This window comes from Pungitius pungitius, chromosome 2 (genome assembly GCF_949316345.1).
Source record: "Pungitius pungitius chromosome 2, fPunPun2.1, whole genome shotgun sequence".
Lineage (NCBI taxonomy): Eukaryota > Metazoa > Chordata > Actinopteri > Perciformes > Gasterosteidae > Pungitius > Pungitius pungitius.
The window spans coordinates 20,911,306-20,938,707 of NC_084901.1; the positions used below are offsets into that span (position 1 = coordinate 20,911,306).

The window sequence follows — 27,402 nt, forward strand, 5'->3', positions numbered from 1 at the left end:
CTGCTTAAATGTAATTAGATGTGACACTGTGCCTCCCCCACGCTGTTCTGCAGCCGAGTGACTCAACCAGCCAATCAATCACGGTTTCATCACCACAGGTGGCCTCTCCTGCTCCCTCTGAAGTCCTGCGACAGATTCCATAAAGGCGCAATTAACCATTTTAATTTGTCAATGTCTTTTGGGTGTAATCAAAAGTACATGACATGAGTTCAGTTTGCTACAGTGAATAAGCAGGTTCATCCAGTTAAGTGGCTGCCTGTTTGTTTTTCTCACCAGTGTTGTAGTGATAGGTCTACGACACCATCAAGGTCCACCTAAAACAGCAAAAACACTTCAGAAGTCTTCCTAGTTCTGCCCTGAACAGCAGCCTTCGCTGTGGGCGAGTGGCGGGTCAGTGGGGCCACCCTGACATTACTTACGTGATTGCTTTGGAGGTTTTCCAGTAAGCTCGGGTCATTAAATCCCTCCTCCTCCGATGAGTGTGTGCTGTGGCTGGAAAGAAGAGAGGGAGAAGTCAGAAAGACTCGTGATACTTGATTCCACTGACAGCCCAACACGAACGTGCCGTCATTATTGGTAAACAACAAATGATTGCATCATCATCATCATCAGGGAACATTCTGACAACAACGCTGATGACAAAACGAGTTCTCATAAAAGTCACGTCTGATGACAATAAGCATGACAAAGGTCTTGGATGGAATACTCTAAGATTTCCAATCACACTTACAAGAAATAAATTGTCCCAGACTCTACACAAAGTATTCATGCCACAACCCAAAGAAAAAAATAAAACTGCCACTAAAGATTGGTGCGTATGTGTTTGTTATTTTCCCTAAGCTCTATGAGATGTACTCAAACTTTGTTTTATGTGACCAACAGAAGAGCCAAACCCCGTTTATCAAATCTAAAGCTGGAACAAACGCTGTATTATCAAAATAATCGATCAGCTCTATACAGTTACATTAGTTACTGGTACCAACACAACCAGTGCTTTGTACCAGTATTGACATTTCAACCACAATGGAGACGGACTTTACTGTTTGGGATTCAGTCCGTGGCCTCGAAAACACGCCACTCACACAAATGATCAAAGTGACTGGAAACAATGGTCTCCTATACTCCTATACCTCAAATGTGCATTTCTACACTGGTAATATGCGACAAAAAAAATAAATGAATACACTTCATTCCATTAGGAATAAAGCAAAAGAAAACAGTCTGAAGACGTGTCGCATGTTGTCTGGCTGTCCAGCACAAATCGGTCGCTGCAGGGTGATGAACGGAGCCCAATAGATCAAGCAGGCAGCGGCCTTGACCCCAACGCAGGAGCCTGATAGAAATGTTACGAAGGCTGCCATCAGCAACCATAAATCTTTCTAATCCCACAGGTTCATAGGAGCCAAAAGGCAGCACTCCTATCTACAGTAAATCAATGTTTTGGGGAAACATGGGTGAAGCGCGGCAAAGCCATCAAACAGCAGGCTGGAGCCCATATTGTGTTACACCCACGTAGGCGCACTGGAGGTTAGGGACCTGGAACCCACTTGCAGGCTTTATTGAGATATATGTTCAAGATACATCTATATATTTCAACTTCAGGCAATTTATGTGGGGGGGGGGGAGAAAAACAAACCCTGCAGAGACGGAGGAAACTACAGAGCCTTTGAAAGGAAATCTTTGGAGTCATTATTACTGTTTCTAACCCCGTGGACAGGGAAGGAAGCCCTCAGCTGTTCTGTGCTGCAGCTGCACCTCCATTGTCTCGATGAAATGTCTGAGGCACGGGTCTGGGTGTGGAGGACTGTCAGTTATTGATCATCTGCCAGCACACCGAGTTCCTGTCACTATGGCAACAAGGGTGCTGGCTGTTTAAATGAACCTCCTTTTTTTTTTAAACGGGAACAATGGGGTGAAGCCTATTCCTTGTTCCTGCATCCTTAACCTATTTTCTGTTCCAATAAAGCCTCTTTTGTTTCAGTGAGGGGAAATAAGGCGCAAAAAACGAGACATGCCCTCATGGAACTGAAAGATTCAGAAATGTGGCGTGACAGACATTAACAAATAGGCCCCTATTCTCCATGCGAAATGCATGAGACACCCCCATGCTGGTACTGCAGATCTCACCACTAGCAGATGGATCTCAGAAAGACTGTATGCGCATGTGTGCATGTGTGCCTGTGTGCGTGTCTGTGAGACACAGTAGGAGTTTATCTGCCACCTCTTAAGTTAGTTGTCCGTTTACCGGCGAAAAAGGAGCTTCAGCCTTTTGGCCTTGCTGAATGTACAAGAGCCGTATGCAAACCCCCAGAAGATAACCATACTGAACTCTAGCAATGTCAACATACAGTAGAACATTATTGAAGGACGTTCCTTCGCATCGACGCCTATGCAAAGTGAAATAAGAGCCAAAATCACAAACGACACATCCAAAAGCTAATCGACGCACAAAGAAAAAAAACAACAACAGCAAACGCACATTAGGGTGTTGTGTTCAAAGTCACGGTTTCCACGAGGCAAGGCAGCACTACTACATCACAGAAGCGGGGGGGAGCAAAAGAAAATTAAAAAAAAACGAGATCACCATCTCACACCCAGTCGTCTTACCAGTCATCCTCTGCAAAACTACCCTCTTCAGCCTCAGGGACGTGGCTGTTGGAGAAAGAACGACCTCATTGACAAGGTCTATTGTTAACATGTACAGACTGGCCTGAAGATGGGTTTGTTTATGGGTGTTGGAGTATGAGGGGTCAGATGCCGGGGCGGACAGGAGCTGAGGTGAGTCAGGCGGTGAGCGGTTGATTGTGACAAGTCCACTATTGCTTTGTAAAGGAAGGTGCCAATATTTTGATGAAACCAAAAGGCTTTGTTTCGTTACTTCAGTTTGCAGGCTGGATCAACGTCATCACACGGGGTAACATGAGACACAAAGGCCAAACCATGCTAATATAACCAGGGACATCAAATATACAAGATTATACGAAGGATATTTTGTCAAACGTTTCAGGAGAAATTTCAGCAAGTTAAAACATCTGAGAAAGCCAGAAATAACAATCTGAATATTTGAGAATCATCTTCGCATAGTGAGAAGTCTTCCTCTCTCATTCATCGTCATCAGGCAACAGGAGCGAATGTGTATATTGTAAAAAGGTGACCATGAAAACCACCATGTTTGAAACTAAATGTGGTCCGAGTGCACACTGCTCTAAAAGGAGGCAACAAATTATTTTGACGTCTGTGCTCTGGCAGACTAACAGCAGCGCAGCGTTTTGTTAAGTGCCCGGAGCCGAGCCGCCCAGACGACACCATTACGACTCTCCACTTTTTAAAATGACTCCGTTTGATTCACGCCGTGCGCGTCCTCGGGAGGGCGTCGCCGTGATGATCTGCATTAACAAACCAGTCCGTCTGTATGGCTGCACTGGGCTACACTGCAAATCGCCAATAAAATAAATGTTTAAAAAATCGGATTTTTTGTTTTTTTTGTTGTCAGTCAAGTACATTTAAAACAATGTGTCGCCTAAACTACAAACTAATTACACCCACAAGGATTCTGGGAGCCTTTCTAGCCTGAAAAACATCTTTCCATCCAGTGGAATGAATTAATGCCTACACCCTTGGGGTTGGCTTTATTAATTACAGCAGCACTTCATCTATGGTGGGGAACACATGCGGGCGGCCTTGTGGGAGGCGGGGGCTTTGTGCGCGTGTCACGCCACCGAGAGATTTCTATCCATGCGTGCTGGTGAATATGAAATGTTAAATCCCCATCCGTACTCTAATGCTTTCATTTTTTGGCCCACATACTGTATATGACGACAGCATCCTGAAGAAGAGTCAGGTGTTTAGAATGCTGTCCCTTTGGATTAATGGAACTAAAATCACAATGCTTCAATTCTAGAGGCAGTGAAAAGGGAGTATGTGAATTTAAAGTGGAAACTAGTTTGCTCCATACTGGATGAAGGAAGTGTAAAATGAAGACCGTTATGGCACTACAGTGGAATTACATTAGTGCTAAAGTTAACATTGTTATCATTTAGTGAATTAGAAATACAGAACAATGACCTGCACGTTAAACGGCTTCAGATTCTAATCCAACTCGGTCACCCGGAGGATAGGGAGCAGGCCAAATCATAGCATCATCAAAACAGCATCGCCTGATTAAACCTTTTTTTTTTTCCTCTCCTGCTACGAAACACTTATCCATATTTATTGGCAGCGGAAAAGGGAGTCCTCGTTCCAGAGGATCAAAGGAAAACATCTTTACTTGGGATGAAGGAGCACAACTGCTGCCAAACCTCCGTCTGATGACTCGCAGGCTTAACCCAATTAAATCACCAGAAAAAGAAGACTTTCTGGAGCCCAAAACACCCCAAATAGCATCTGTGCCTTTAACCAGCAATAGTTTAAAAAGATATATATATATAAGCAATGATCCTGCAGGTACCACATCTTCAACATGAAATTTGCCTCTTCTTAAAGTGACTGTTTGTGACCAGGGGATCGACAATGAGACGTCATGGCTAGCAGTCATAGCGAGAGCTTCAGCACACACGACTCCAGATAAAATACTCTTTTGTCCTTCAGCCTGCACTTCATCAATCAAGCTTTTAATTGAATCCTAACAGGATTAATCTCGTACTGTTACGCTTGCACTTGCTTTGGTTCTGTGAGGAAAGATCTGCTCCCCCACTTGTTTTGCATCCACAGAGTCTAATCATCTATGCACTAAAATAGAATGAGAGTATATTCAGGAGAAATAACATTAAGAGCTGATTTAATGAAATGTTCAAATATAATTCAATGTGCTTTTATGTCAGTGGAGCCGATGGAAAAGTTCACGTGGACAGCGAATTTGGACTAAATCCCTACATTTGCAAGAAGATGCTGTAAACAGAAAATATTCTTAGGGCTGACTTGTTTTAAGTTTTAGACCTTGTAGGGAAACTCGTGAAATATAATTCCAGTTTTCAAAAAACACATAAATTCCCACATGACAAATGATGGACCTGAGCCTTTGAAGAGTTAAGGGCCTTTACTTGCTTGCAAGTGTCTGTCTGCATTTTATTTATAGTTTATGTCGAGAGGAGCACTGATGCAGCAGCTAATGACAAGGCGAGGGGGGGGGGGGGGGGGGAGGAGACAGGGACGCCAGATGTACTGTGATGCACACTCTGCATTTTATGAATGTGATGGGGGGGATGGAAGCGACGGAAGAGGATGCACAGAGGGGAGCAAGGGAAATCACAAAGGTGTGAGGGAAGCAAAACGTTACCCGTAGGCCACGCCGGCGACGGAGCACTTTTTGAACTGCATCACGTTGCAGGTCAGGGTCCCCGTCTTATCAGAGAAAATGTATTTCACCTGTATGGGGTGGAGTCAGACCGAGTAAGCATTTTATTCCGAAGCAGAGATATACCTTTTAGGTGAGCATTAGAATAGTGCATCGTTTGAGCTGCACGGTTCACCTGGCCGAGTTCTTCGTTCAGGTTGGAGGTGCGAGCCATGGCGGGTGTGTTGGTGGGTTCGTACAGCATATCGGTGTCCTGAAACCAACAATAAAGAACTGGGAGGGTAAATACACAAAGGACACAACATTTTACAATAATTACTTTTCATTTTAACAAAACTTTCCAGCAGCATACAAAAGAAAATACATTCAGTCCAATCTGTTTTCCTTTTAGGAAACACTGAACCAACTGGGGATTGTGAAAGAGAGCTGCCATTAATGTATTTCTTTTTCATTAATTTCATTTAAAAAATAAAAAAGGCCTCAAAAATAACTAAAAAAGAGGATGTGAAAGTGCTCCGTGGAGTTAAAATGAACCTCAATCTGGTGATAACTGGTTCATTATTCTGAGCAACTTCCTTTAAATACAAGTAAACATTTGACAGTAATAGAGAAGTAAAAAAATACTCTATATAAAATATATATGTCTGCTATGATATGCACGATGATATCTCTGACGTCACACCTGCTTAGCAAAAATACTGCAATACCTTAATTTATTTTAGTTCAGTAAATGGCTTTAACTCACCCAGTTGATGAAAAAGGCTTGGATGAACTTGATAACCTCCAGTGTGACCAGTAGACTGATGGGGATCAGGTTGTTGAACAGGATGATGAAGGTGAGGAAGTTGAGGCCAAAGTTAGCTGCTCCGCCATCTAATCAGGGGACGAGTTTTGGAAACAAGAAAGTGATAAAAAAGGAGACTCATTAGTGCAGGCTCATAAATATCAGTTTGTCAAATGAAATGCCCAGAGCTACTTCCAGCCAACAACCAACTTTATCCCAATCCACAGAATGTTTTGGGCTAACGTTGTCCATTGGCTGGAATTAACCATTTCTTCCACCCAACCTCATCCTCTTACATCTCCACCGATTAACAGTCCAATTTAATGTCCCAAAGACTCAAAGTAGCGAACAGGGACTGAAGTATCTTGAATGTCACTAGTGTCACAGCAGCAGCCTTGGAATCCAGCATGATCCAGGCAATGAATTCCACAAAGCACTATGCAAAATGGTGTTGGTCCCCCCCCCCCTCCCCCGAAGCCCGGAATAATTGGCAAGGATCAACATGTAACCCCACTGACACCAAACATGAAAACAGGAGGGATGTGATTTACCTTTCCTCAGCTTGCAGGAGGCGCAAATGTTACCTTCCTTAACCCAAGCCTTGATCTTAGCATTGCAGTAGAGAGGGACAGCCCTTCCCCATGACAGAACGATTGCAAAACAAAAAACTGGATGGCAGAATGGAAGCTACTGCTACAACAACACATATGGGAGGGATTCTTTTTTTTTCAGAAGTGGTGGGGAAGACAAACGCATTGGATGCTCTCAAGACAAAGGAGGGAGATTCAGTCCATAGCACATTCTCAACCAACAAGGAGTGGAAAAGAGGGGGTGGATTATGCCAGCGAAGAAGTTTGGGTGTTAATGATGATCACTACATCACCTCATGTTACTCATGTCTAGTAGTCAGCTTGTAATGTGATGTTAAGCCTGTTTTCTGCTATCAGATGAGACAGGGATACTGTGTTGGGTCAGTAGTCATTAAAAAAATACAAATCAAACCATAGCAAACAAAGTCATGCACCAGTCACACAAGTGCAAAAGGGCATCAGATGCCTCATCTTAAATAAAGGTCACTGTAATGTAGGAGCAATATTAACATAAGATGTTGCAACCAAGCATCATACAAATATATTTTAAGATGATTCCAAAGCAAGTTGTTGCAGGAGTTGGACTCTAAGATGTTGTTTTTTTTTAACAATTATGAGGTAAAAATACATTGTTTTGTGTGGCACATGTACATTACAGTGAAAAGACCACACCTAAATGGCATTATGCTTAAAAGCAAGACCAGAATAAACAAAATAAAAAAACATGCTGCAGATAACACATCAGCAGTTTGCTAACAGAGATGGTCAGCACAAAGTCAATGATATGGTGATAAATGCACAGCTACCCACAGAAACTGACTGAGTAAAGAGCAGCAGGTGGCATGAATGCATAACAAATGACCGTTTTTGCACTCAATCTGCATTAAGTTAAGTTGTCACACTGTATAGGCTTAATGCCGGGGATGACCTGTGTCAGCACTCTGCAGCGGGTCAAAGTCAAATTAATTACTCACCAGGCATGCACAACCGCAGGCCCCTGTGACATACAGCTCGTGAAGCATAGCGGCCTAAAAGTGACTCTTCTGTTCATGTCTGCATTTAACGTCCAAATGTTGGTAAGTGAGTGAAATTACAATCATTTTAGTAAACAGAATGTCCAAGATTTGACAATCTCCCCACCTCTCTCTTTTGTCACTGGTTGAATAATATGCACTGGACAGAGTCTCAACAACTCCTAATGGAAGTACAATCAGTCTCAAGATGGACGTTTGCCTTATGACTTACACTCCCCCCCCAATCGGTGTGATAGAGGGTCTTTTGGATGTGGGCTTTCATGAATCTGACGGCACGGTTGGAACTAATAGAAGCCAATGCAACGTTTCCTAAAAGGGGACAGTGTAAGTCGTAGTGCAAGCTTAGTTTGACCAGGGCACAACCTCTCCTACGAAGGCCTATCGGGGTACAGAGTAATGGCCGGCGCGTCACGATAATCACTTTGCATACCAGGTTCAGAGCTTCATCTCAACGGAAGATCAGCCACGGGAAAATCAGGGGGGCGGGGGGTTGTTTGAACGTCTGTGATAGTACCTAAAAATGTCATACATTAAGGCCTGAGACTACATGTATAAAAACTGAATGGGCGCTCTTCCCCCTTCCCTCCCTCCCTGTCCGCCCATGTCCTTTGAAAGATCCAGACGAGAAAAGAAGGCGGCCGAGGCATTTAGAAAATGTCAGCTCTCGCCCTTTGGGTTGCACTACATGTCGTGTTGGAGCATAAACACGGCGTAGAGCCTTCCTGCTATCAAAAATCTTCTCGAGTACAACCTCGCCCTCCCCGGCAGTCAAAGCCAACGCGCCTATTCATGTATTCTAAAGAATTGAGGGGGGTGGGAACCAAAAAATGAGATGGGGGGTCTGAAGCTTGGGAACTGCAAAGTGTTTAACGTGGCACAAAAGAAAGAAAAAAAAAGGAATGGAGGAAAAGTGAGACACTGTGTGCATCAGGCACTGAAAATAACTAGACGAAAGTATAAGAGAGCTGAAGGGGAAAAACCTATTGTTGGATCCCTGGTATGTGCTTGTCCATGGCATGGGCCCTTACAAAGTAGGGCAACCATAAAGGGGGCGAGGGTAGGGGGCTTCATTTGCTTAGCAAAGGCAGAGCTTCAGTAAAGGGTTAGTAAGGGAAGGTCATTCACGGATGGCCAAGGCTTTTAAATGGTTGTTACCTGGAGCTGTTAAAAAAACGACAACAAAGAAAACAACAAAATCAAACAGAACATTAGAAAGGAACAAAAAAGTACAGCAGCGCAGTGATATTCAACCATTTCTTTTCTTCACTCAAACTCATTCACAACACATCTATGCATGTCACAGCTGTCTTTTCTCAGTTAACAGGGAATTCACTTATTCCCACATTGCCACATATTTCACTTGTAATGCGAAACATAGTTTAACTGAGGCAACATAAAAACGACACAACACATACCAGCATTTAGGAACTTAAAATGACAAAGAAATAAGCTGATATGGACAAGTGAGACAAAATATGTGGAATAAGAGGTGCAGCATGGGCTGTTGAGACTCTTACAGTTGAGATCCATGTACCAGGCGTCATTGCCGTACTGGTACTTCCAGATGGTTTGGCCGATGGAGCAGACCAGAGAGATGGCCAGCAGGCAGCCGAACAGCACCAGGATCTGGAAGTTGGTGATGCGCTCCACGTTGGACAGCTTCAGAGGAGGCCGAGTGGAATTCTGGGTAACACGGGACGAGATAGTGAAGAAGTATGAAGAATGCATAAAATGTTTTTATTCATTTACCAATAGACTGAGCATTTTCTTTTGTCATATTTTGTGACCGTAAATAAAATACGTATACGTTGTGGAAGTATGCTTTACCTGCATGAGCTTTGTGTCATGTCCGGTGTAGACCACCACACCATGCACCCACTGAGTGTTCCTCAGCTGGGCTCCTCTCAGTAGGATCTGGTCTGGACCCAGTGACATTGTACTGTAGCGAGAAAACATCAGCGCCGTCACTACCTTCTTCCTGCTTTTCCTACAGTGCAACGAGCTAACATGCTGCCTCACAAGCTGGTCAGGCATGATTATTAAGCGTCTCATTGATTATTGTATTTGAAAATGTATCTTGCATAAAAAGTAGGATTTCATATTGATAAATATGTCCACACCAACAATAACCACGATTCTACTGATATTACAGCACCAAATAACCTTTACCTACGAGTGTGTCATCCCACGGACATTACAGAACAAACTAAAATAATACTTTTAAACACTTGCCTCATTTGCCTGTACCACATAAATGACATTTCCATTAACAAGTAAATAAACTCTTATTATTCAATTTGCTAAATTGAAACAAGTTGTAATGTAGGTTTTAAACTGCATCCAACCCTTAAGCATGGGATGTTTTAAGTTACCTGCTGATAAAAAACAAAAAATAATAATCTTAATAATAATAATAATAAAAAATATTGTGATAACATTTCCCTCATTATGAAACCCCAAACTCCTAGAATAAAACCACGCTATATTAAAAACAGGCAAGGATGCATTTTCTCTCTAGTGGCAAAGCTAAAAAAACAAAATCTAATCAAATTTAACAGAGGCAGGTGGCTCCATTTATTCAGGAGAGAAATCAAATATGGAGCCTCGCATTTGGAGCCCACCTGTGTCCATCCAGGCGGATGTTCCCGACAAACTCGTACAGGTGGCGGTTCGGGCTCTCGCACTCCATCCGCCCGGAGATACGCATCAGGCTGTCGATGTCCTTTATGTCGGCCGTCATTTGGAGGCCCTGTTGAGGTCATTGTAGTAACGTTATAGCAGTGTCTCTATTGGTGTGGTTTTTAATCAATTTGTGTTGAAGACATGCAGAAGACTTCCCTTCGTTCACGTTAAGAACTTGTCTCATGAAAGAATAAAAAAAGTCTGATTACCTGTCTGATTTTCAAGTTTGTTTCTCCATCCAAGTTGGATGTTTCGATGTAGCACATACCCTGTGGTTCACTGCAGTGGAGGAAAAGGATTTATTAATACTATTGCATACTAAACACACACTGGGGGCAAGACAAAGTTGAAAAGGTATCTGGGCACCGAAAGCCAACCAAGACGAATAAGGGGTGCGGAATCAGCTGCTGTTAGCCGTCACGTCTTCTTGTTATTCATTAAAGAGCATACTGTTTATACTGATTATTAATACTACACTTAAGTTTGTTCCAATAGTAGCAACACTGTAGAAAAACTAGAAATCAGAGGCTTTTCAGCCTCAGGAATGTGACTTCATCACTCGGATGTTAAAATAAACTGATGCATTCAAGGTATCGAACAAGCCATGCAGAGGGCAAAATGTTGGGATGTAATGATTCACACTTGATCATTAAATCACTGCTTGTTCCCAGAATAAATCCCAGTGTGTGTTGCTCGTTCTCTGACCTGGACGACAGTATGACGAGGTCAGCCGGGAGGTGGTCTCCATTTGCAGCTCTGACTACTTCCCCAACAGCCACCTGTTGTGACCAACCACGGGCCAGCAGGGGGCAAAAGGGGAGGCGTGGCAGTTGTTCACGCAGGGGGTTAAGAAAATTTAAATGAAATAAAAGGAGGGATGGAGAGGCAGACAGCAAACACATAAGGAGAGAGAGAGAGAAATGAGAAGAGCACAATGATCAGTGTGGAATGATCCGGTTCATCTAAATACTTTCACTAAATACTTTAGACAAACATGATATGGTGAAGTCATATCTAATAAAGAAGTATCTAATAAAGATACTCAGAGTTACGACGATTTGAATAAAAAAAGGTGTGGGGGGGAATTCCATAGAGTCTGGCAGCAGGGCCATCTCCTATACCTGGATGACAAAATGAAAGCATCCCCATGGACAAATTCACTGTCTTTTACTGTAATAATATAGCCCCACTTCAACCTGTAAAAAAAAAAACTGGTTACTGATGAGCACTGCGTATGGAGTCCTAAAACTGCAGAAAAAATACAGAGCCAAAAAAAAAAAGGAAAAGGCAAATAATTAATTAAAGCATAGTATTGGTGCTTCAAACATTCAGCAGCAAAACTGTATTTTTTTTTACATTTTCAATGATAAAATACTAAAAGTTAACAATTTATTCATTATCAAATGCACACCAACCAAACCGTGATTAATAACAATTTAGTGGTATATTTGGCAAAAGAAAATGAACAAAAACAAGTAACATCAGTTTGGCCTCACTCCAGTTTGGAGACCAAGCAGAAACTTGTGAGAGAAGCCGCATTCATAATATGCATGATGAAGATGTAAAACGTATCAATTATTTAAAACCACCCTTCAAAGAGCCTTTATGTGTGTGTGTGTGTGTATAAAGGGGAGGAACGGTCTCACACGCACACACACACATATGCCAGACATATCTTGTTTTATTTTAGTGTTTTGCTGCATATATTGTGTCTTAAATATGTAATGGAATTGGTTTACCAGCATTTATGCGTTGGCCTTTTTGTCTGATCTTAATATATTACATGTCTATCATTAACAATAATGTGCAATTATCAGACTAGAAAGAGGAATCTTTTAAGTATACCTCTGCTGGATGAGCGACTCGCTTGTGTTTTCTCTGCTTTTAGAGAAAATGTTCCAGTGTCATTATGAGTTTGCCTTCTAATGACCGGCCACATGGAAAGCTGGATTAATTAGAGGGTCAGATGGTGTGCATCCATGTGTGTATACAGTGTCAGCGCTTTCTCAAAATTGAAAACTGCACCAAAGATGGCGGGTTCTGCTATGAATTAAATGTGAGCTGGTGGAAAGGCGCGTTAGTGACGTACCTTCTCCCAGTGAACGATCTCCCAGGCACCGTTCCTCAGTACTGTGGTAAGAAGAGAGAAAGAAGAAGTGACAAAGACGTATTATAATGCAACGTAAATACTAATTCTACATGGTATGCGTTCTTGTAAAACCATCAAATCTAAATAAATATATATATATATATATATTTTCTGTACCTTGACATTTCTTTTTGTTGACAACACTGTCGGCATTGTGGCGTTTCTGAGAGGAAGAAAAAAACACTAATATTCTCATCTGAATTTACATTAATTAAGAAACATACATTAGAAAACTGCAGTTTTGTATTTGAGTAAAGCATTCACCCAACACCCCTTTCAGTACAATGACCGCAGAGACCTTTTGTACTGGTGGCCCCAATAAGAAACCAAAATCTTATAATGTATGTTGTATTGTTGACGATTAACTCAAATCTTTGTAACAGCTCAGAGAAAAAACTTTGGGTTACTTAACGTAACCTTGGTTCTTTGATAACAGAGTGAGGTGTTTCACTAAGGGAATCGTCTCGGCGTGACCAACTAAGGAAGCTCCAATGACACCACGTCTGTCAGTGACAGACAGGTCGAACTGTGCGGGGGCCCCGCCCCCTCATGTTACCACAGTCGACCGTCCCTCGCAAATCATTCTAGAACGATTTCTTTCTGTGTTAATGCAAGGAGGGATGTGTGGTGAAACACCTCACTCTGTTATCAAAGAACCAAGGTTACGTTAAGTAACCCAAAGTTCTTTTTCTAACTTCGTTCGGTGTTTCACTATGGGAGATATAGACCGCTCCCGTATTGCATGCCGTTCCCGAAGCCACAATTTGTTTAGTCCGGTAATGACCATCACAGGGACTCTGGCGCGTTGGCCTCTAGCACAGCGTGTGCTAAGGACGGCCCTGAGACATCTAGCCTGTAAAACCTTACAAAAGTGTGAGGTGTAGACCAGCTTGCTGCTGCACAAATCTCCTGCACTGGGATCCCCTTGAACAGGGCCCATGAGGTGGCCATACTCCTTGTGGAATGAGCCCTCAAACCCTGGGGGGGCTGCAAACCCCTACAACTATAGGCTAGAGATATGGCCTCCACAATCCAGTGGGACAGCCTCTGGCGTGACAATGGCCTTCCTTTGTGAGAATTGGCCCAGGACACGAACAGCTGATCTGCTTTTCTGAAACCTGCTGATCTACTCACATACAAATGTAGTGCTCGCACCGGACACAACGTGTTAAGTCTTTGTTCCTCTGAGGAGGAAAAAGGAGGAGGGTGAAAAGCTGAAAGCTCCACCGTGGGACACTTGTATGTTGCCTCCACCACCTTAGGCACAAACGCCGGGTTGGGCCGCATACAAACCCTAGTGAGCCCTGGAGCAAACTGTAAGCAGGAAGGGCGAACGGATAAAGCCTGTAAGTCACTCACACGCTTTGCTGTGGTTAAAGCCAAGAGCAAGGCTGTCTTAAGTGAAATAAATTTCATCTCCGCTGCCTCCATCGGCTCAAACGGGTGTTGAGAGAGGGCCTCCAACACCACCAATAGATCCCACAGAGGAACCAGGGGCCTGGAGACGGGGAGCTTGCGGCGAGCACCTTTCATGAAACGACATACTAAAAGGTGCTGCCCCACCGTCCTTTCACCAAAGCCCAAATGACAGGCTGAGATAGCCGCCAAATATACTTTAATAGTAGAAAAAGCTTTGCCCTTGTCTACTAAATCCTGCAGAAAGCATAGCAGGTTGACCACCGAACACTGGAAAGGAATGATGTGCCTAAGACGGCACCATTCCTCAAAAACCCGCCATTTACCACTGTAAAGGGAGCGTGTGGAGGCGGCTCTTGCACTCTGAATGGTGTCAATGACCTGTTCAGGCAGGCCTGTTGCGTTCAGGTTCCACCTCTCACCGGCCAAGCCCAGAGCGCTATTCGGTCTGGGTGAGGGTGGTAGATCTCCCCGCCAGCCTGGGACAGAAGGTCCCTGCGTATGGGCAGAGGCCACGGCTCGTTCGTCAAGAGCTGTATTATTTCCGCCACCCAATGTTTGGACGGCCACCGTGGCGCTATCAGGATTAGCGTCAAGCCCTGCTCTCGTACCCTGTCTAGAGTGGGGGAGATCAGGCTGAGGGGGGGGAATGCATAGAGCAGCACGTTTGGCCACGAGTGGGCCAGCGCATCCATCCCCAGTGGTGCGTTCGCGTCTGCCAGGGAGAAAAACAGTGGACATTGGGTGTTTTCCCGCGAGGCGAAGAGATCTACGTCTGCTTGGCCGTATTTCTGCCAGACTTGCTTCACCACTTGAGGGTGAAGAGCCCACTCTCCGTACAGAGGGTTCCCTCGGGACAGAAGATCTGCACCTCTGTTCAGCACCCCTGGAACGTGTGTGGCTCGAAGAGACAGGAGCTTGGTGCTGCTCCACAGGATTAGCTTCCGAGCTAACTTGTGCAACTGCAGTGAGCGAGTGCCGCCTTGGCGGTTGATGTACGCCACGACGGTGGTGTTGTCTGTTTTTACCAGGACGTGGCGTCCCTGGAGAAATGTCAGAAAATGTTTTAGTGCATAAAACACTGCCCAGAGTTCCAAGATGTTTATGTGACTCTGAGCCAGCCTCGGGTCCCAGGTTCCATTCACCGTCCTGCCCAACATGGTTGCTCCCCACCCTGATAGGGAAGCATCCGTTGTCAAGGTTACCCTGGATGACACCGCCCCCAGCGGGACACCTGACTCGAGAGCTGTCACGTCCTCCCACGGGCGGAGCGCAGCCACGCACGACGGTAACACTTTCACTCTGCGGTTGAGGTGACGGCGCGGGCACAGGCGCAATGCCGCGACCCAGCGCTGAAAATCCCTCATCCGTAGAAGCCCCAACTGTACCACAGATATCACTGACGCCATCAAGCCGAGTAGGCGAAGGCATAGTCTGAACGTCACCGCTCTCCCAAGCCGGAAGAGGGAGAGGCACTGCGTGAGGGACGCTACTCTCGCCTCCGTCAGCGTGACGCGATAGGAGACGGAGTTTATGTTGAGACCCAAGTAATCTGTACACTGCGCCGGTTCGACTCGACTCTTTGTCCAGTTTATATTGAACCCCAGATCCGTGAGATGATTTATCACCGTAGCGGAATCTTTGACCGCCTGCTCCCGTGACTGGGAGCATATCAGATAATCGTCTATGTACGCAAAAATCCTGATGCCGCTGCTCCGTAACGGAGCCAAAGCGGCTTCCACACACCTGCTGAACACCCGCGGGGCTAATGAGAGCCCGAATGGGATGGCTTGGTACTCGTAGGCTTTGCCCTGATAAGCAAACCTGAGAAACCTCCGGTGTGCTGGATAAATGGCGATATGAAAATAAGCGTCCGAAAGATCGATCGTTACAAACCAATCCCCCGGACGGATTGAACGACAGAGCCCCTTGTGTGTTAACATTCTGAACGTGTACTTGCGTAAGTGCCTGTTTAACACACGGAGATCTAAAATGGGACGGAGGGAAGTGCTCCCCTTTTTTGGGATGAGGAAGTAGCGGGAGTAAAAACCCCGCTGCGCTTCCTCGCTCGGGACAGCTCTGATCGCCTGTTTGTTCAACAGCGATGTTATTTCGCCCTCTAGGACTCGGGCTGAATCGCCCTTGGCTACTGAAACTAACACCCCGTTGAATCTGGGTGGCTTCATAGCGAATTGTAGTCTGTACCCCTGAGAAATAGTGGACAAGACCCACGGATGTACTGCGCATGCGCGCCACCGTTCTGCCCGTCGAGTGAGTGGGCTGGACGCACCGTACGGTGACGTCACTTCCCTTACCTGGAGGACGCGGCCTCCCATCGGTGGAGCGTGAGCTCCCCCTGATGGGATTATGGGGCCATGACATTGATTTGTTTTCATAATGTTTTTCGCCCTCGGCCTTCGGCCTGGCTGCGAAAACACAAACTTTATTTCTTTGTTTGAGGTGGGTAGAAGTGCTTGGTGACACTGTGTTACCTGCTGCCCCCGATACTGCCTCCCTTGAACGTGAGGGGGGAGAAACATCAAAAGATCCTCTGGAGAACAGTAAGCCACCAGGGAATTTGGAACACAAACTCGGGGGGTTTGTCTCACCTCGACCTCCCTTCTTTTCTTTGAAGGTGGAGGGGAGGGAAAAGCAAAGCCGGTTAGGACGTGCGCTTCTTCTTCCCTTCCCCGGGGTGGGAGGGGCGGTTCTTTGCTGCTGTGGCTGCAAAAGAGTGTTTGCCCCATGGTTTGGGGTTTTCCACTCGAGGCTGCTGGACCGTCTGCTGACTCGCTGCCTGTCTGTGCGGTCTGGCGCCTCCCCGTGCCCCTCTCACAGCTGCGGCTGCAGCTGCAAAACCAGCCCTGGGCACCTGCGGGGTGCGAGGGACGTGCTTTCGGGGCAAACAGAGGTCGAAGGCTTCGCCCTCTTGTTTTCTGAGGGTGCTGGCCTCCCGCATCTTTTCAAGTGCCGGGCCAAACAAACCCTTAGCTGGGTCATAAGCAGCATCCATTACCTCTGCCTTCTGGACATCGCTGAGGCCGGAAAGATTCAGCCATAGGGCCCTCTCACCTGAGACCGCGAGTCCCATTACACGGCCGCAGCCCTGCACCGCACCTCGTGATGAGCGGAGGATGAGATCGTTCACAACGCAAATCTCATCCCACAGGGCCGGGTTTGGTGCCCCAGAGTCCAGTTGTCTGCCCATCTCCTCTAAGATCTCTCCCTGATACGCCGACAGCAAAGTCACCGCGTTTAGCGAACACACTGACTGTGCCGCATAGCGGTACATTCTCTGTAAAACCGAGGCGGTGAGGCGCTCTGTTTTATTAGGCAGGGTGATGTTAGAGGAAGCTGAGAGAGAGCGGCGGTTTGGGTGGAGGTGGTAAGCCACTGAAGGCTCTACCTCTGGTGGGCCCGCTAGGCCCAGCTCTCCCATCCCATCAACTTCTAGTTTTGAGTAGCCCTTGGTGAGGAGCTTACTCTTTAACGGGCTGGACCAGTACCTGCCCATCTCCTTCATGCAGATGGGGACGGCTGGCAGAAGTTGTTTAGACGGCGGTAGGGTAGGCGGCAGCCTTTTACCGTCGTATAGGTCTCTTTCCCCCCCTGTAGCATCCTGGGCTGCTGGCCATTGTATGCCCAATTTTGACGCGGCCCGTTTGCAGACCTCATACAGATTGTTGTCCACAGGGGGGACAACATCAGATGCACTGGGGGGTCTGGGTGGTTCGACAGGAAAGGTGGAGTCATCCCTCGTCCTCTTCCATGTCGTCCACGTCAAGGAGGTCAGAGTTGGCATCGCCCTCTGCGTCCTCATCACCCGGCTCCAGTTCGAGCAGTTCCTCGAAAAGTGGAGGCATTTCCGGGGACTCAGCATCCATCATGTCCGCCCAGCTCGAAGAAGCTCGCGGCAGGCGGGTGCTGGTTGAGGCTTTTGGGGCAGTTCCAGACAGGCACGGGTCCTGCTTTGAGGATGCCGCCACTCTCAGCCTTCTCTCCCGAACCTTCTCCGGCATTGGCGCACAGTGCAGACACGACTGCGGGTCCGCCAAAGCCGCCTGGGCGTGTTTAGCGCCCATGCAAGCTATGCACATCGGATGAGGGTCCCTGCCCGAGATGGATGCCCCGCATGACGCAGGGCACGGGCGGGATGCAGCCTCTTTGGCCTTCGGCTCCGACCCTTTGGCGGGGGTAGTGGCCGACATAGCAACTGAGAAGAGATAGGAATACACAGCAATTAGTCGAGCCTAGCGTTAGCTTAGCTTGACGGTAAATTGCTTCGGTAACCGGGGGTTTATCCCGCTAACCGCGCACCGTAACAGTTTGCTCGCCGTGACACGTTAGCAAAACAACGGTTACTCGGCTCGGCTAGCAAACTAATGCTACCCGAGACCCGGCAGGCTCGCCGTAACGCGTTAGCCCGAGAAAATTTATACACACAGTCCCCGAAAGCACCGGTAACTAAATACCGAGCCGTCGGGAGAACAGTTCGCCTTGACGCGGACACTGTCTGTGTAGTAACCAAATACACTTCTATGAAGTAACTTACCCAGCAAATCCGGACTAACAACCAGGAACTGCGTTCGGCGACGTGTCCTAAAAGGGTCGTCTGTGAACCGTTAAGCAGCAATCCAAGCTAGCCAAGATAAGCTGAGGGAGCTATAGTTCTTCACGGGAAGAAAACGAGAATGATTTGCGAGGGACGGTCGACTGTGGTAACATGAGGGGGCGGGGCCCCCGCACAGTTCGACCTGTCTGTCACTGACAGACGTGGTGTCATTGGAGCTTCCTTAGTTGGTCACGCCGAGACGATTCCCTTAGTGAAACACCGAACGAAGTTAGAAAAAGAACTACTAAATGGACCATGCGGTAAAATCTTCCTCAGTCTCCTCATTACTCATCCTCGAGTTACCCGACTGTCCAACAGGAGGAAAAGGCAGGATTAAAGCTGTGGCGTAAAGTTTAGCACACTGGGAAGCTCTGCTAAGCTTCTGCATATAAAGAGTAAAAAAAAAACACTAACGACTTCAAACAAGAACAGAAAAGGGCTCTGAATCCTTGATGCACCTTTAATTCACCACCAAGCAGTAGCGTACTGTACATTGAACTAGCATCTACATACAAACTTAAAGTGTCCCCATAGGAGCCGTGTGTGAGCGCATCAAAACACTCATCAGCGGGATTATTCCCCCTCATGTCCATCTCGTCTGCCGAACAGTCATCCAATCAACTGGGCCTTAGACTGATGATTCCAAGGGACAGCTTGTCAACCAGCATCACGCTGAGTAATAATATGTTGCTGAGTCTGTCTCACAGAAATAATCACTGTGTTTTACAATGTGGCTCCTCAAAGCAACATGTGCTGTACTCGATTAGTGAGGAGAGGACAAATCCACTCACGTCCCCGCTAGTAATCTATTTACTTTGAAGATCCATTCTAAATTAGCCGAATTCGGAGTAAATGTAAAGCTAATTTGGGTAATTTGGCTCGCTCTACTGTACATAGCGGGGGGGGGGAAGAAAAGACTTCTTGCTGCCGACTGAGAAATTAGAGGAGCGGATGGTTTGTTGCATCAATACACAGCTGCTTGTGGAGAAGTATTCACTCTAATTAGCCAGATTTCTCCTGTGACCTTTGAACTGAAGCCTTATAGTCTCACGCACTCGGTCTCATGCTACAGCTGCTCAACGTACATATAGTCTCTCTGATCATTTTAAAACTTCAAATAAACTCTGGCACCCTGCACATTAGTCTCCATTCACTCTCTCACGGATTTTATACTCCAGTGATTGATACTTCAAATCTTCTTCTCGCCGCAGTCCACTAACCAACTGGATATCATTTGTTTTAATATCTCAGGGTTAGGTAATACCTGCAGCATGCTACCGGTGTCTAATCAGTGTTTTTCACGTGCAAACAAGTCCGTGTGGCGCTCGCAGCAGCGGGGCAGAGAGCACCAGAGTGACCAATACACCGCCGTATGACAGAGCTGTTCATAGTGCTGGAAGTTAAAGTGGGCCGATGTTTTTCCTCACATTGCATTTTGAATGCAAAGATGTCGGCCATGAATCGTTTTTGTTGCTCTTGTTTATACTGCTTATTGAGCAAATTCTAAAAAATGCCACGCAAGAATGTACTTCCATTTAAATTTTGTTTTGTTTGTCATGCGTTTGTTGTGTTATAACTGGGCTACAATTGAATTTTGTTGTACATAACCGTGTTGCATAATGACGGCAAGTAATCAGAGAACATTGATTTAGAAAAGTGTGGCTCCATTTAGACCGTAAAGCTGTATATTCTTTAGGGCGGGCTCACTGTGATTGACAGATCACTGTTGCTACCATAGCTATTTCTGGCCTCACCAGGACCCTCGTCCACATTCCTAACATTGTAACTTCTGTCCGTTGGTTGCGTTAAAAAACTAAATGAAAAGTCAAAACGGCAGTCCGCTCAGCAATGGTTATGTCACAATGACTATGACCACTTCTTCTATATAGTCTGTGCTACAACCTACCTCAATTCATAAAAGTGAGTGGACCCAGATTTATATAGGTTACTCCACCACTATTCCTCTATTGACGCACCTCACGTTCTGCACCTTTGCCGTAATCTGCATATGAAACTCTCCTAATCTTTCATGTATTACTTTTAAAATCACAGAAACATTGTTTTGTTTGAACCAAACAATTGTTATTTACAGTATTTACATTAACAATTTGGCTGAAAGATATTTGTACCACTCCGAACCAACAGCCTGAGTCAACTGCAGCCAAGGCAGCAACAAGGTAAGAAACTCGCCGTGCACCGAGAGTCCGTAGTGCGTGATTCATGAAATTACAGGTCGGTGTTGCCCTGTCAGATCAACCTGCGAGGGACTGCAGGGAACAGACTTGTGTGTTTATGCGTGTGTGTGTGTGTGTGAGCAGGTGACCTTGAACAATAAAAACAGAGTCATCACCACTCCATTCCCATGTTCTCCCACAACAAGCTGAGAGAGAGAAAGTGCTGTGCTGGTCCCTTCAGCCCTCGATAGAGGCTAATAGTATAGAGTAACTGTCCACCGGGACCTGCATATAGAGGATCGCATTGCAGGGTCACTGCAATGGAGTACAATGCTCAGAAGGGCCGGCAGTGAATTATTCACCAACACAAGCGCATACCAGCGAATGGAGCCAAGTAAACCAATACCCAATCCCCAAATCAACCCATCATGTTAAATAGATTGCACAAGAGGCATCTGCTTAACAGTTCAAAATCATTCAAGCGGCGGGCAGTTGTTTTGTTTTTGCGTCAGTCTTTGTGCCTGAGCATCCAGTATCTGGGTTAATTGACTCAATTAGTGCTGCGACTACAGCAGACCCAGCTGTGACCTCGGAATGGTGCGTGTGCATGTCTGTGTGTGATGAGGGGGGTCTATGTTGAGGAGTACCCTGAAGTGGTCATATTCATTACCATCAGTTAATGACTCGGGGATTGAAGTGCAATTCAAGTAGAACTTTCTCACAGCCAGAAAACAGACATCAAACTTAATGGAATAGAATGAGATCTTACCAGATCCTCAATGAACTCCTTGACGGCAGCCACCACCAGAATGAAAAGCAGCGGCACCAGCGTGGTCCAGCGACCCGTCGGAGACACATCTGGGATTTGCTAAATGAGACATTTAAAAAAAAAAAATTAAAAAAGAGAGAAGAACATTGCAGACTACGATTTCATCGTACTCTCATGCCTCAAAACCTCAAGTTTAACGCGGTTGATATTTATCTTTGTTGCGGATGTCTTCGACAGGCCTGTAAATCCCCACATGCACACTCAATATCAGGTCCAAACAACTTTCCCGGTACGACGATAATGACCTCCTTACCCCTGGCTGTCTAATGATTTGGCTATTTTAAGTGTTTCAAAATGAATAGTCAAACGCCAGTGTAATTAAAGCCAAAGCGAAGGTCACAGGAGATCAGCAATGTTACGTAGCTTCAAGGAAGCTGGAGCAAAATGGATCTCCCGTCTCCCTCAGGTGCATGGATGTTTTATTCAAGGTCACAACATCGACAGGGCAGGTAATGAAGATTCAAAGCAGCTACTTCAAGGTCCCCGGAGAGAGCTTTGTCCTGCCTCAAAGCTCTCGTTAACGTGGACGAGTCTGTCAGCACCTTACACGTAAACACAGAATCTCCATGCAGTCCTCCCTTGCTCCTTATTTGATATTTTCCACCAAGCGTTGAACCACTGAGGGATTAATTGTGTTTTTGAGGTTGAGGTGTTCTTAAAATTGGATTAACGCTGACTTAAGGTAAGCAGGTAAACTAATGTTTCTCATGGATAGAAAGCCTTTGTTCTGTCCAGTATCTAAATCAGGACCGCACCAGCGTGGCTTCAGTTGAACACTAACCCAAAACACGAGCAGAGCCAATAATCAGCTACTTCCTGCTCGCTCATTTCCAACACTAATCTAACTTTTCAAATCTCCCCTGACTTTCTAAATAGCTCCACATCAGTTGGACTATTTGAGCATGTCACACCTAGTACGGCACAGTGCAGTTTCCTCACTGCCGTGTAGTAGTAAGGCTACAGGGAAGGAACGCGATATAGTCCATGGCACCTCATGCATCTCCAAGGCATGTAACATACATTAAAGCGTGTTAAGCCTGCAAGCAAATCTAGTTTCCCTTTAAAGGAGCAACACATTTTACATGTATTATTCATTATCAAGATATATTAAGGACTTTGCCAGTGTTCGAGAGTAAGAGAGCAAACAGTGTGTATATGGAATTACAGACATGACCTGAGATTGTGTCTAGGTCAAAGCAAATAGTCTAGAAAAAATAGAAAAAAAGCTCACTAATGAGAAGGGGCCTGATTCATTAATAAACACTGTAGTTTCACGGCCATCGCTGTCTTTAAATGTCCCAGAAGAACAGCAACGGCACAACTTACCTGCAACAGTGCAATGAAGAGAAAGAAGGCATTGGCTGCCCTCCTGAACTGTGAGTAGAGGAACCGGGGAAGGAAGGTGAGGACGTTGTATTTGGCTGTGCTGAAGACGCCACCGGGCGGCCGACAAGGCCATGGGGGAAGGAGCGAAAGAAAGGGAGACAAAAAGGACGGACAGACAAATGGTTAGATGCAACAAAGATACATCAATATTCTAAATATCTTGCCCCCTGCGCTTAAAAAAAAGTACCGTGTACTTTAAAGAGATGTGTGCACGAGAGTGAGCAAATCATTAACAATCATTTGGGTTAGAACAAGAAGGGACGTCGGTTGTGCTGCAGTGGGGCCGGGTTGGGCTGGTGGAGCACTCAGCAGAGTCAACCCACCGGCAGTCGGGTCTTTACAGCTGTGCGAAAAAGGGCCGGACAGAACTGCTACTTTGGGCGCACACACGCCGCGCCACTGGCAACGCTCTGCTCGCTCACGCACACACAAGAGCCGTCACTAATACGCGATCAGAGAAGCAGCCTCCAACTCCTCTAAAGGGGGCGGGGGGGGGGGGGGGGGGGTGAAAGCATATGGCTGTAAACATGTTTCGCTGCTGTTGGACTGAATCATCTTTGCAGCATTTTTCACTTGTGGCACATTCACGAGCACAATGCAAAGTTGCGGGCGGAAGGGCTAGCATCGAATTGGGTTAAGAAGAAAATTCAAAAAAAGAGATTAGCCGTCGTTCCGGCGGTCTGGCAATGCAGAGGAGAGGGGCGGAGTGAGGGAGAGGTGGGCGTTGTTTCCGACAGCAGTACAATGCAATACCAGCCACACACACACACACACACACACACAGGAGGCTGATTAAGGGACAACAAAGGGTCAGCTTTGTTCATGTAACAGGGTCCAGTCTTTGGTCCAGTTTAATTATTTCCGTTTCTGTGGAAACATCTGTGGGAGACCTGTAAGGAACCAGTGTCACAGGGATTTATTGAGCTGTCCCCGTTTAAAATAAAAAAGAACTGGCATATTTGCATCAATGCTGACATATTGATAGTAACACTAATAATATTCCAAATTTCCAAAAGACAATTGAGGTGTGAACGTCTTTCTTAAATGGTATGAGGCGATAAAGGTCTGATCCACTCCATCAAAGCGCGATGCAAAAATGGTCAGGTTTAGGTTTACTTCAGCATTTTTCTTGTTCCAGTTTTCACAAAACCAATTTTAGGAACTGGATTTTTAAATTGCTCACCTTGGAATGAAAGGTACATTCAAAGCAAACAAATTGATGTCAATGGTTATTCTTTGTTTTTTTATTCATTATTAGTAGTAGTGATGTCTAGTAATCTTCATACCAGAAAGCCGATGGAGAAGTGAGATGTAGAAATAAAAGGAGGTAGAACAAAGATACAGGATGAGACTTCTTGTCTGTGCATTTGTATGCGACACACAATGCATTCTCTTCTTTGACCATTATTACCATGACGTCATTTCCATAACTAATTTCCTGAGAACCAAGTCGGTTTCCGTTTCTCTATTCATTGCAATGTACATATTAGCAATGATCAGTTTAGTACAGGTGAACCCAATAAAGGACTTTTATCTATCAGACAGAGTGCACCACTAATTCCTTCTTCAAGATAGGCGTATCATTTGAACCCCTCATCCAACAGAAGTCAAAGTCAAAGAGAAGAGATAGAAAGAAAACAAACACAATTTTAAAAAGGGTGAAAAGGGTGCAGAAAAGCTGGATGAAATTATAGACGCGTTTAAAAGCAAGTGAATACAATAGTGCATAAGATTGATTCAAAGTTGTGAAGAAGAGAAGCGTCTGCAGTTTAGTTTCAGTGGTTACAGGCGGGGAATATCTTATTCCCACAGACAGCTGATCCCAGCAGTGGGCAGCATATTAGCTGAAAGTCATTTCACCACATTAGGATTTAAGTGTGGGTGCCACTCACAGACCAGTAAATAGGACTTGCTTACACAACGGCAGTAATATGCTACCAGTTCCCCTTTTGGTTTTCGGTTTCAGTCACTATAGTTGATACAAAGAACTCCGCTGCAGTGTTAATCTAACGACCCTTGCTTTATCATCTGTCAGCATCTCTCCGTTTTTTCACTCCATCCTTCTGGTCTGACAGGGTTTTACTATACAGCATATTCCCTAGTTACTAGAGAGACTACTTCCTCCGCCGAGGTAGGACCAGATAGAGAGCAGATTTATCACTCTGCTTTATGGATGATGATGGATCGTACATTTTATTTCCCGGCAGAGGCCCGAGGGTCGAGGCAACATGAGATAACCACGTCCTTTGTCCTACTCGCTGACAGAGATCCAGATCATAGGTCATGCTGCACTAATCAGAAGCACTTGCCCTCTACTACCACAACGGAAAAATGCCACAATACAGGAATCATTTACTTATGTCAATTTTGGATTGTTCTACAAAATAAAAATAGATTTGCGGAAGTTAAATAAAAATGTGTTGGATTCCTGAAAGCTCATACATTTTATGTGTCCCATGTAAACACAACCTGAAGCCATGACCTTTCCTCTCAGATTTAAATATTCACATTAGGTTGGATGAAGACTACCACAATAAAGAAGCCTGAAGCTCCCTGCACAGATCTGTGTGTTGTCTTTACATCACGACGATGATGTGATGTAATAGGTGATCCTATTCTGCTCAAACGTAAAAAAATAATTGAATGGTGTTCAACTGCTGGAATACAGTTGCTAAGCTCTGCAAATGTGCTTTGAGATGAAAAACAATGAATTAACACTTGACATATGGGTTGGAGTTTCTATTCATTTTATAAGCTTATCCGTAATTTTTTTTACTATGATTAATAATCGTGTTTATCAACATCAAGATCTTGATTAATCATCACAAAAATGAATTGATTTCTGGACCAAATATTCTCATTACACGTCCAGTGCAACATTTATACTAAATAAACTAAACTAAAGATTTTTGCCTCAAAGTGAGAGTAGAAATATTCTCCTTTTAACACACACTGGACTGCATTCAGGAAGGTCATGATGCATGGTGAGTAGGACAAACTAGGTACTCTTTCATTGTGTGTAATTTTAGTGTTTCTCGGGTCCTTGCTCGGCCACTCCTGTTTGCTATGGGATGACTTGTCAACATCTCAGCAATTAGTCACCTCCACATTAGAGCCGGACCTTTCAGCAGTCGTGTTCAGCTGAATAAACAACGGACAACAATCGGCGTGCACGTAAGCGAGGACGCGGCCACCTACGTGGGCATCGGTGTCCCTCTCCGGGAGCGAAGGCTGCAGAGGGATACTGAGAGCAAGCTGAGAGGAGAGTGCTGCTTGTAAGGTTGGATTCAGCATTCGTCAGAGATCTCCACAGCTCACTTTGAGACCGCAACCAATCTGCTTGATTCAATTGGATCTTTTTAAACAGTTTAAAGCTTGATGGGCCCTCGGGGGAAATCACTAACATGAGGACAAATACAAGTTCAACAAAAGCCGCCTGCACGCCACTGTTCAAATGACGCTATTAAAGCTCGGACACCCTTCGTAAAGTCAACTCGGGACGCATTACAGTCGGGTCCGAGAGTGGTGCGTCTGAAACGGACCTGGCTTGAATAAACAACATGTGAGCAGTCATCCAGTTCCCTTTTGTGGCCAGAATAGAGGCTGGTGACATTTAAACTCTAAAAACTGTGGTGAAAATACTTTTATCATTCTGCATGCCTTACCTCGGTCCATTACTGAAACTCCTACACTTCAGATCAGCCAAGTGTTGTAACCAAAAGGGTAACGATGCGATATCCTACTTTATTTTCCCAGTGGTGCACACTGAATTAGTGACCGCCAGCAGTGTGGACACAAAAGTGTAATAAACTTTTATTTTCAAAATATGCAGAGGTGCTCTTTCACAGAAAAGGTCATGTTACTTAAACATCCGTGATGCAATATCATTCAGCCATCCGTGGGAAACGCGAACATGAGGCCGGCGGTGTCATCCTGGCAGTCGGTGGCTACACTCCACACGGGTTAATGAAGTCACGTCTGGATTGTAAATGCTTAGTGACCCGAGTTAATTACCACTTATTAAGCTCAAACAAGGATAGTGGACACCATGATCTATCTACATAACTATAAAGGAAGCTTAAAATGGCCAAATGAGTAGAATCAGCATTTTCTTACAGTGGAGTAATTTAAAGAGTTACAATGGAGTCAGCTCCTCAAATTTTCTGAGCTGCTTGTGTGTGTTATTTGTCGATACACAAAGCTGACCTCACAAATGGCATAAAAACAAGCAGCACTTCAATTATTCCTCCCGTTATGTTGTAGCTGCGTCTGTGGAAGCGCATACACTTCTTCCTCAGGTTGCTCATGCAGCAGGAATGCTAACGGTAATATTCATTGACAGAGGACGGCCTGAACCAACAAGGCTGACCTTTAACGCTGGAAGCACTGCACTCCTCAACAGGAACAAGACGATAAAAAAAGGTGCCAGTGTGGTTTATCTTGACTGAGGCGC

General features: G+C 45.3%; 1 protein-coding gene across 2 annotated transcripts in view; it reads right to left on the reverse strand.

Moving 5' to 3' along the window:
• atp8a1 (ATPase phospholipid transporting 8A1) overlaps positions 1-27,402 on the reverse strand; it is an 82,026-nt gene that overhangs the window by 42,738 nt on the left and 11,886 nt on the right. The window contains exons 3-16 of one of the 2 annotated variants that reach the window (XM_037459637.2): positions 22,890-22,989; positions 21,504-21,602; positions 12,650-12,695; positions 12,473-12,513; positions 11,089-11,162; positions 10,593-10,662; positions 10,323-10,450; positions 9,529-9,640; positions 9,219-9,384; positions 6,039-6,166; positions 5,469-5,546; positions 5,276-5,364; positions 2,608-2,652; positions 420-492 (exon numbers count right to left, since the gene is read on the reverse strand). In XM_037459637.2, the coding sequence (XP_037315534.1) occupies positions 420-492; positions 2,608-2,652; positions 5,276-5,364; positions 5,469-5,546; positions 6,039-6,166; positions 9,219-9,384; positions 9,529-9,640; positions 10,323-10,450; positions 10,593-10,662; positions 11,089-11,162; positions 12,473-12,513; positions 12,650-12,695; positions 21,504-21,602; positions 22,890-22,989 (1,249 nt within the window). The remainder of the gene's footprint in view (positions 1-419; positions 493-2,607; positions 2,653-5,275; positions 5,365-5,468; positions 5,547-6,038; positions 6,167-9,218; positions 9,385-9,528; positions 9,641-10,322; positions 10,451-10,592; positions 10,663-11,088; positions 11,163-12,472; positions 12,514-12,649; positions 12,696-21,503; positions 21,603-22,889; positions 22,990-27,402) is intronic. The other variant, XM_037459639.2, reaches the window with a different exon arrangement.